This window comes from Acanthisitta chloris, unplaced genomic scaffold, assembly GCF_000695815.1.
Source record: "Acanthisitta chloris isolate BGI_N310 unplaced genomic scaffold, ASM69581v1 scaffold27068, whole genome shotgun sequence".
Classification (NCBI taxonomy): domain Eukaryota; kingdom Metazoa; phylum Chordata; class Aves; order Passeriformes; family Acanthisittidae; genus Acanthisitta; species Acanthisitta chloris.
The window spans coordinates 1-10371 of record NW_008687943.1 but is presented as its reverse complement, the minus strand read 5'-3'; the positions used below and the strand labels follow the sequence as shown (position 1 = coordinate 10371).

The 10371-nt window shown below is 56.8% G+C and overlaps 1 protein-coding gene across 1 annotated transcript; it reads left to right on the top strand.

Moving 5' to 3' along the window:
* The first annotated feature begins 764 nt into the window (after positions 1-764).
* Positions 765-9790, top strand: LOC103808077 (lysosomal alpha-glucosidase-like). The gene is made up of 19 exons (XM_009080842.1): positions 765-1286; positions 1459-1604; positions 2540-2705; positions 3177-3273; positions 4291-4410; positions 4674-4792; positions 4866-4997; positions 5762-5872; positions 6656-6769; positions 6928-7012; positions 7366-7483; positions 7825-7958; positions 8073-8224; positions 8337-8485; positions 8575-8716; positions 8919-9017; positions 9144-9308; positions 9389-9535; positions 9728-9790. Exons 1-19 carry the CDS (start codon positions 765-767, stop codon positions 9788-9790), a joined length of 2781 nt encoding a protein of 926 aa, XP_009079090.1.
* The last annotated feature ends 581 nt before the right edge of the window (positions 9791-10371 follow it).

Here is a 10371-nt window from a genome sequence, read left to right as displayed (position 1 = left end):
GATCTGAGTGCCTGTGGCTGGGGCAGGAGATGGAGAGAAGAAAGTTGTGTCTTTTGTTTAAGGTGCTGAGATTGCTTCCTGCACTCACCGGGAGCTTGGGGGCTCCTTCACTTACAGCCCGGGAGATGTTTGTCTGAGAGGTTGTTAAGATCGGGTTTTATCAGTGGGAGGCAAAGACTGATGGCAGATTCCCAGCCATCCCTTGGCCAGCCCTCCCTGAGACTAAAACCTCTGACTCAGGGCTTTGGGCAGTGATGATAGAGGATGCTTGAAAAGGATGCTCAGAGGAGAGGATGCTCAGAGCACCTTGGAGCTGTGGCTCCCATCACCATAGCTCTATTCCCACAGGCAGAGCAAGCTCAGTTTTGTTTGCAGCTTCCAGAAATGCTGCAGCCCATAAATTCAGACCTGGGAAGGGTCTGAAAAAGGCTGTGCAAAAACTCCTTGAGGAGCCAGTCTGCCAACCCTTGAGAGCAGGTGGGATTCAGGCAGATGGTGCTTTGTCCTTTGGGGCTGTTGGAGAGTGGTGTGTCACTTCAGCGGGGTCAGGACCACCCTACCTTGGCAAAGCCATCCTTTGCTGAGCTTGCCACATGTATCTTAGCCAAAGGCACAGACACGAGGGTGCAGGGTCCTGAGGCAGGCAGGCTCTGCCTGACCCATAGGCATCAGGAGAAGGGAAGCTGTCCTTGAGGCCTGGGTGAGCTCTCCCTCTGTCTTCTTCACACCAACCACCATCTCCAACTCATTTCAGCACCAGGACGATGAAGTCATACCAGAAGCTGACTACACCACAGCCAGCAACATGCCAGGTGGAGGAAGAAGGAGCCTCCTCAACACCCGCTGGCCACGGGAAGCTGGCCCCGTGGTGGGTGGGCAGTGGGCTACTGGTGGCTGCTGTACTGCTGAGCACCATCACGGTCTGGGTGCTGCGGCAAGTATCAGGGGGCTGGCTGGGACCTGTACCACCCCCCAAGTGTCTCCTGGTACCTGAAAACCATCGCTTTGACTGCTACCCGGAGCGGAACGTGGTGGTGACTCAGGAGCTCTGTGAAAGCCGGGGTTGCTGCTTTATCCAGAGCCCCCCGTCACCGGAAAACAGGCGGGGGGTGCCCTGGTGCTTCTACCCCCCTGACTTCCCCAGCTACACCCTGGAGAGCCTCAACCAGACAGCGCTGGGCATGGTGGGGTTGCTGGTGCGGAGAGAGAAGGCGTATTACCCCCGGGACATCGAGAGGCTGAGGCTGGATGTGGAGTTTGAGACAGACACGCGGCTGCACATCAAGGTGAGCTTCCTGCTGGCTGTCCTCCAGAGCTTGTGGCTGTGCTCCTGTCCCCTGCAGCTGCCATCCCGTAGGGGACCATCCCCTGCTTGGACTGAGTCTGGAAGCTGCTGTGCTCCAGCCCTTTGCCCTCTTGCTTTGCTGGTCCTTAAAGTGCTTTTTCTCCCTTTTGCAGATAACAGATGCAACCAACCCACGGTATGAGGTACCCCTTGATGTTCCCCGGGTGATGAAGAGAGCAGAAAACCCCATCTACAGTCTGAACTTCTCCTGGGACCCCTTTGGGGTGCTGCTGCAGCGCACAGTGACAGGGACAGTGCTGTAAGAATCCATGTCCTCTGCATCCTGTGGTGGGTGGACAGAAGTTCATCCCACCCTAGGCAGGGTTCAGCACACTTCCCTGAGGTTTTTCCTTAGGGAAAACCATGCCATGCAGTGAATGGTTTGTCCAGTAGTCCTCAGGTGGAGATGAAGCAGCACAAGGTCTCCTGGCCCCATGGGCTGCCCAGGTGTTTGCTATGGCTGTGGCAGAGCTGGGCAGGATCAGCATCTCTCCAAAAACCTCCCAGTGCCCTGATTCCTTGCCAAGTCCTACATCAGCCAAACATTGTGCTGGTCACCAACAAGGGACCTAATGACTTGGGGAAAGCGTCACCAAGGGGTTGTGACTTTATCTTTTTCACCCTGCTTTTAGCTTTTCCTGTCTGTCCAAGCTATGGGAACATCCACAGCTCCAGACTTTGTGGAAAAGAACTGTGGGTGGCTTTGCTGTGCTGCTCTCAGTCACCTCCATGGCTTTTGCCCGCACTAAGCTGTTGGAAAACACCAGCAGCTGGGTGATGAATGGCCACGTTGTTTTCGGATCCCATCCTTGCCTCCTCCTTCCCTTTTGCTGGTGCCTGTAGTCCATCCTGTACTTGGGAGGTGCTTATCAGTGACAGCAGGCTGAGAAACCTCAGCCATGTCTCCTTGGTGGTTAGTAATTATCTCAGTGGAAACTTCTGATGTCAAAGGGAAGGCTGTGCTGTGCTGGGTCAGACTGGTTTGGGCTCAGGCTGTGTCTCGTATCCAGCCAGACTCGAATTTGCTGCCTGGGCCAAGGTGTTGGGCTGGGATGAGGAGTGTCACATGTGCTGCAGCACTGGCCCTTTGGATGCTTTGAAGGGGAAGGGATTAATTGTTGATGGGCAAATGGATCACAATGGGTCCCAGCATCCCCTCTTGACTCTCTGTCTCCCTTTGTGTCATCTTGGCAGGCTCAACACAACTGTGGCCCCCTTGATTTTTGCTGACCAGTTTCTCCAGATATCCACATCACTTCCATCCAAGTTCCTCTATGGGCTGGGGGAGCACCGTGGCAGCCTCCTGCACAGCCTGGACTGGAACACCCTTACACTGTGGGCTCGTGACGTCTCCCCAACGGTACATCTGCCCTCTCTCTGTGGGGGTGCACGGGGTGCTGCTCTCCTGTCCTTTGGACGAGCCCTGGGAAGATATGGCAGTGGGTGGGCTGCAGCCCTGGGAGAGGCTGGGGATGTTTGAGGCTGATGGGCAGGTATGTGCCAGGGAGGATTTCAGATCAATTGCAAAATGCTCTTGGCTCTCTGAAGGCATCAGGTGTTTTTCGCTCCACCCTACTGCTCATGCAACATGTTGTGGCAGGGCAGGAGGTTTCCCCCTCAGCCAGCCCAGCTTGGTAGCAGCCCCCAAGCTGGGAGGAAGAAGCAGCCACCCACAGCCTTCAGCGCCATCCTCATCCCTCACCTTGTCGTCCACGTGGCTGACATGCCTGGTTAGGTGGTGACAGCATATGCAACTTGGGGCCATTTGTTTACCCCTGGTAACGTGGGGCTTTCCCACTTTGCTGTCTCACCCAGCACCTCCTTCTTGCAGGAATCATTCAACCTGTATGGTGCTCACCCCTTCTACCTGCTGATGGAGGAGGGTGGAGATGCTCATGGGGTTTTCCTCCTCAACAGCAATGCGATGGGTAAGTGTCCTGGGGGACCCCGGAGGACCCTGGACCACCCTCCCTGGTGAAGGACCTGGCAGGTGGGGACAGATGGAAGCTGCTGGAGTGTCCAGTTCGGGAACTTGGGGCGAGAGGAAGCAGTAAAAGGGAAAGATGTGGTTTGATGGCTCCGTTATTGAGCACAGCCATCTGTTTCCTGGCTACGGCGAGGCTCTTTAGCAACTGCTGAGCAGTTTAACCACACACCCAGCTGCCGAGTTGCCATTAGGAAAGCAAGTCCCTTTGCATGCAGGTCCGTGCCCATTCCCCCTCCACCCAAAACGTCCTTGCCCGCAGGCCTGGCTGCGTGTGGCTGGGGCGCAGCGGGGGATGCTGTCTGCCGCCCGCGCTCTTCCCAGCTGTGCCGCGCCGGCTGCAGCCGTGGGATCTCCCCGTGTTTGCCAGCTGATAGCAGCGCATCTCCCGCGGGCTCCTGCCGTGTCAGGGACCAGCGACCCGACCACCCGTCCCTCCACGCAGCTGCTGCTTGCGGCCGCTGAGGCGATGCTGCACACACCAGGGCTCTGGCAGCTCCAGCTGTGCTCGGCTGAATTGCAGCGATGCTGCTGAGCAGGAGCTCGTGTGATATGCAGCCACCTGAGCTGAGGTTCGAGGATTCGTTCACGTGAAAAGCCTTTCCCAGGAAAGCCTTTGCTCCCTCATGCTCACTTTTTTAAGTAGCTCTCAATTCACTTAGGAGGGGATTTTGAGGGAGGACATAAAGGAAAGTGCTGCACATGCTTGGTCTTGGTCCAGCTGGTGCAGATTTCAGCTGAAAGAGCAGATTTTTAAGATAGCATAAACGAGTGATCTCCCTGAGTTGCGATGATTGAAGCCTCCAGACATCCATTCAGCATCCACTGAGTGCAAGGCAGGGATTTCTCCATTCCCCTGGGTGTTGCCTGTGGTGCTGCCTGGTCCCTGCTGGGAGGGTTGGGATCTGGGGGTTGCTCCCCAGTTGTCACTGCCTTTTTCTCTTCTCTTTTCCCCTCAAAGAGGTGGCCCTGCAACCTGCTCCAGGCCTGACCTGGAGGACCATCGGAGGGGTGCTGGATTTTTACATCTTCCTGGGGCCTGATCCCAACATGGTCATACAGCAGTACCAGCAGGTGATAGGTAAGTGCCTGCACCCCAGCATGCAGCATCTGCAGGCACCTTTCCCATGCCCACACCTCTGTCTCACCCCAGCTTCACCACCATCCCCAGCCCTCCCAGATGGGGAGGGATCAGTGGCCCCCAGCCATCCCATCCCCAGCGCTCCCAGCACATCAGGAGTCAGTGATAACCTCCTTTCCTGTCTCTCCCATTCCTTTCCCATCTTTTTGAGATGTTGCTCTATCTCAGGAAACCCTTTCTGTGCTCCTGCTCTCCCACTGCAGGTTTCCCAGCCATGCCACCCCTCTGGGCTCTGGGCTTCCACCTCTGCCGCTGGGGCTACGGATCCAGCAATGAGACCTGGCAGACTGTGAAAGCCATGAGGAACTACCAGATCCCCCAGGTAACCCCTCAGACCCATGGAGGAGGGGGAGAGTCCAGGCTCCATCACCCACCCCTGGGTCTCTGTCCCGCAGGATGCACAGTGGAATGACATCGACTACATGGATGGGTACCGGGATTTCACCTTCGATTCCCAGAAATTTGCCTCCCTCCCTTCACTGGTGGAAGACCTCCATAAACATGGGCAACACTACGTTATGATCTTGGTACTCCTCCTCCTCTCTACCTGTGCTGTCTTTGCTGCAGAGCTGGGGTGTAAGACAGAGGCAAAAGGGATGCTCATGCATCCAGCTGATCATCCCTGGCCCCGGGGATTTTTATGGGAGGCTGGTCCCCAGTGCTGGGCAGGCACCTGTAAACTGCCACTGGAAATCCCCCTAACGCAGGGACCTTGGAGACATGTGCCAGGTTGTTATGCTGTGCTCCTGTCTGCTGTGGGGGTACAAGGATGCCCTGATCCCCTGTGGATGAAGGAATGGAGGAACTGTGGGTCAGGCTGTCTAACTCATGGGTGCCCAGCTCCAGTGCCCCCACATTCCCATGAGTGCTGAGATCTTGTGACCTGGCTGTGGTCTCCCTTCTTCCCTCTGCAAGGAACGGGGTTGCAGGTTCTGCTTGCTGGGAGCACTGGGGACCTTGGTGGGGGAAGGTTGGGTTCCCTCCCTCTTGAACTCCCCATAGTACCTGAAGCCTATCCATGACCTGATGTTTGTTTCTTGCATAAGCACAAGATTCCTTGTATTTGTCCCCTCGCTCCCCAAAACACCCTGACAGGTCCTGGGGACTTGCAGAAGTGGCATTTTAGAAAACATGCCTGGAAGTGTTGAAGCAAGTTTCTGTTCCCCTTGGGGGAAACAGTCACCATGTGTGGGCTCTGGCTGACCCTGTCTAGATTCTCTTCTCTGAATCGCACTGGGGGAGGGGGACATGACCTGCCTGGAATGGCACTAACCTTCTGCTCCATCCCCAGGATCCTGGCATCAGCAGCACCAACCCCAATGGCTCCTACTGGCCTTTTGATGAAGGCTTGAGAAGGGGCTTGTTCCTCAACACCACCCAAGGGCAGCCGCTCATCGGGCAGGTGAGGAGCTCCAGGGGAAATCCCAGCCACACAGGGTTGTGCGATAGCAGGGTTGGGATTTCATGCCCTGTGATAGAGGGAAAGCCAAGCGGCCAAGAGATCTCTCCAGGATAGTTGCCAGAGCCTGGCTCAGCCCTTGTCATCATGTGTCACCTCCTGACATCTTCACTAACCCCAGGACCCAGCCCCTGCCCAGCAGAGGAGCCTGTGGAAGTCATATGAGTTTAAAATGTCAGCAGTACTGCCCAAGGCTGGTCATCTGATTTGTCTCCCTTCCTGTTTCTGGGGTGGGGGAAGGTTGTCTGTGATGGACAATGCATGTCCAGGTCTGCTCTGCAGCAGTTCCCTCCCAGTCTGCCCCCTGACTTTTTTCTCCCACCAGCTCTCCCTCGCCATCTCCAAGGAGGAGGCTTTTGGGGTAGCCTGAAAACATGGGGGAAAATGAATCAGCTAAAACTCCTGGAATGAGGCAAAGTAGGGAGAGGTCTCAGCTCTTTCCAGACATGCCCTGGGTGGGGTGGTGTCAGGGCTCATGTGAGTGGAGGCAGGGCAGCTGTTCCATCAGCATCAGTCCTTACCACCCCAATGCTCCTGGTATCGTTGGAGGAAGGAGGGATGCTGCACATGCAGCATCCAGGACTTGAAGGACTGGCCTGGGTTTGTCTTCTGGCCTATTGCCCGTTTCACCCCGGCCTTTCAGCATGCTGTGGTACCCTATTCCCCATGGCAGCTCCCCGCAAGTCACCTGCTTGCTGAACCCCTGGTTTTGTGGTGTCCCTGCAGGTCTGGCCTGGCTACACTGCCTTCGCAGACTTCTCCAACCCAGACACCCACCAGTGGTGGCTGGAGAACCTGCAGCGCTTCCATGCCCATGTGCCCTTTGATGGTCTCTGGATCGTAAGTCCCTCCTTGTCCCTGGGTCAGCCAGCAGCTCAGTTCACACCCAGTGTGCATCCTGGCAGGGCTGTCTGTCCCTCAAATGTAGCTTTTCCAGGTCTATCCACTAATCCCCAAAATCTCCCCCTTGAAATTGCTCCACAATTGGTTTTGCTTAGGACATGAATGAACCATCCAACTTCATGGATGGATCCGAAGACGGCTGTCCCCCAGGAGAGCTTGACAGCCCACCCTACACGCCGGGTAAGGACGGAGATGAGATATAAGGCTGTGCTGGTAGGTACCATGTGCTTTGAGATTACTGCCAACCAAGTGTGATGGGAGAAAACCATTCCTAAGAGACATCATGTCTGTTTTAGACCCTGAATATCTCCATCCCTACTTGCATGTGCCGATATCCATGCCCAAGGCTTACACGCTTGTTGGGGCCATGTCAGGCTGCAGGATGGGACAATCTGCATGAGCTTTTGGCACTGGATTGGCAGGGATGACTGGCTCCTGCGTGTGGGAGGGCTGACCCAGAGCCAGCAAGCGTGGTGGGTCCACATCCCCTGCCCACCACCACCGTGTGCCAATGGGGCTCTCCCTCCTGGCAGCCGTTCTGGGCGATTCCCTTGCCGCAAAGACAGTGTGTGCCTCAGCAAAGCAGAAAGCCTCAGTGCACTACAACCTCCACAACCTCTATGGGCTGATGGAAGCCAAAGCCACAGCAAGGTACCTGAGCATCCAACCTTCTGCCAGCCTGGGGATGGGATGGGACAAAATCCTGCACAGAGCTGTGTAGGAAAAGGATGGGGATTTCAGTGCCTGACCAAAAGGGGAGATGATCTGGCTGCTCATGGCCTATGGGATAGGAATAACCCAGCAGAGGAGGGAAGGTGACACTGTTCTGGGAGGGATGGGTGGATGAGGCCAGTCTTGGTGCCAAGTCTTTGCTGTACTGCTTGGGTGGGCCCTCTGGCACCTGGACCTCTCCCTCCATCATTATGGGATAAGGCAAACTCCTGAGGGGCAGCTCTCACCTCCTGTCCCCAGCTCTCCCTGTTGTTTTCCAGCGCCTTGATCCAGATCCGGGGGAAGCGTCCCTTCGTCATCTCCCGCTCCACCTTCCCCAGCCAGGGCAGGTACTCGGGGCACTGGCTGGGGGACAACCGGAGCCAGTGGAAGGACATGTATTACTCCATCCCAGGTGGGTGGCACAGGCTGCATGCAGAACCAGCATCCCCAGCTCCATTGAACTTTTCTGCTTGTTTGAAGACATCTCCAAAACTCCCTGTGCCCTGCTGACTCTCCCTGCCCTCAGGGCTGCTGAGCTTCAGCCTCTTCGGCATCCCACGGGTCGGGGCGGACATCTGCGGCTTCTCCGGCAGCACCTCGGAGGAGCTGTGCGTCCGCTGGATGCAGCTTGGTGCCTTCTACCCCTTCGCCCGCAACCACAACACCCAGAATGAGAAGGTCCGGGACAGCATGCCTGGTGGGAGGCATCCCAGGGGTGGGATGTGGGATGGGGGATGCAGGAGGTGGAGTTGGGCATGGGATGGTTGCTAACTCCATGCGTCTCCTCCAGGCTCAGGACCCGACGGTGTTCAGCCCCGCGGGCAGGACGGCCATGAAGGATGTGCTGCTGACCCGCTACTCCCTCCTGCCCTTCCTCTACACACTTTTCCACCATGCTCACCTGCAAGGGGACACTGTCGCCCGTCCCTTGTTCTTTGAGTAAGAGCATCCCCACCGGGAGCTGGGGACACACTTGGGCTGGATCATGGAGAAGCAGCTGATCGAGCAGCATCTCCATCCCATGACAGGTTCCCCAGGGATGTGACCACCCTGGAGCTGGACAGGCAGTTCCTGTGGGGCAGGAGCCTGCTGGTGACACCAGTGCTGGAGCCTGGGGTGGACTCTGTCACAGGCTACGTCCCCCGAGGCACGTGGTACGACTTCTACACGGTGAGGAGCACTGCGGCACGAGGCTGGGGGCAGGGTGATCCCTGCTCGATCATCTCAGGGCTGTGGGTGGGAAGTCATGGCTGAACCCCGTGAGCCCTGATGGAGGAAAGGGAAAGGGTGGAGATGATTGCTCCCCAGACACGGGCCCAGGCCCCTGCTGTGTCCCTAGCTGCCTCACACTCATGTCTCTCTACCTGCTCAGGGCTCCTCGGTGAACAGCAGTGGGGAGATGTTGAAGATGTCAGCCCCTCTGGAGCACCTCAACCTGCATGTCCGGGAGGGTAACATCCTGCCTACCCAGGTGAGTGCCCACCTGTCACCTCCATGGGGGCTGTCCACAGCATGTGGGTGTCCCCCAGCACCTCAGCTCCTGGACCCCCATCCTGGATGCTCACAGCTCTACAGAACTCGTGTCTTTGAACCTCAGAAACCGGCAACAACCAGTGAGGCAACCCGAAGGAACCCTCTGCACCTCATTGTGGCCTTGTCCTCGAATGCCACTGCCTTGGGGGACCTCTTCTGGGATGATGGGGAGAGCCTGGACACCTTCGAGCAGGGCAACTACTCCCACCTGGTGTTCAATGTCACACAGGTGGGATGTGGTGGGAAGGGCAGGGATGGGGTGTCCTGTGGCCCCTGGCCACCTTGAGCTCATTTCATCCCGTCCTGCAGAACATCTTCACCTCCACTGTCCTCCATGCCAGCACTGAGGCCACCAAGGTCACCATTGACACACTGAGCATCTTTGGGGTTCACAAGCCACCCAGCAAGGTTCTCCTGAATGGCCAAGAGAAGCCTTTCTCCTACCTGGACAACCAGGTATGGCCCCACCTTGGGGTGCCCTGTCCTTGGGGTTTTCCATCCATCCTTTCCCAGCCCTGAGATTCAAAGGGTTGGTGGCTGAGGTGGGTGAGGACCCTGGGTGGCTCTCAGCCAATATGTTTAGGGGAACAGATGTTCCACATCCCTCTGGCTGAGGCTGTACCCCAATATGTCTCCTCTCCCCTGCAGGTCCTCACCGTGAGTGATCTTGGCATCAGCCTCAGCCAGGGCTTCTCCTTGCAGTGGCTGTAAGCAGGGGGCCATGGAGTCACCCCCATCTCTGCAAGATCACCTGTCCAGGAGATGCTTGATGCTCCAGCCCCTGAAGCCAGGATGCTGCCATGGAGGAGGCGTTGGGGTTGTCACCTGCTGCTGTGTGTCCCCCTCTAGCACAGCTGGGGATGGGGTGTGTGGGGTGGGGGCCTGGCTGCTGGGTGCCCCCTGTATGTTCCTGGGTGGGTGATGTGAGTGAATGTGTGGGTGCCTGTGGTCCCCACTGCAATAAAGGCATGTGGAGAGCTTGTCCTGAGATCCTGATGTGAGGACAGAGGTGGGTGGCATGGGGAGGTGAGGGGGTTGGCAGCCAGTTGCTGCATGGCCCCCAGGTTTAATTCCTGACCTTGATTCTCCCTATTCCATCCCCCCAGTTTCAGCTCCTTGATTTCCTCTATCCAAGCCCTCCAAGTCATTTTCACTCTGGCATTGTGGCCCTCCAAAATTTCCTTTCTATTACCATGCATGCCAGGAGGACTGATCATTCACCAAGATATGTTTCATTTCTGGACTCACTGTTCAAGTCCCTCCACAACTTCCTTTTCCTGAGGTACCTGCTA

What these genes read in the sequence shown, in the direction of transcription:
- LOC103808077 (XM_009080842.1), top strand. Translation starts at nt 765, where the DNA reads ATGAAGTCATACCAGAAGCTGACTACACCACAGCCAGCAACATGCCAG. An exon ending in ACAGTGACAGGGACAGTGCT is followed by an intron (nt 1,605 to 2,539) that starts GTAAGAATCCAT and finishes TCATCTTGGCAG; the next exon opens with GCTCAACACAACTGTGGCCC. An exon ending in CATGTATTACTCCATCCCAG is followed by an intron (nt 7,959 to 8,072) that starts GTGGGTGGCACA and finishes CCCTGCCCTCAG; the next exon opens with GGCTGCTGAGCTTCAGCCTC.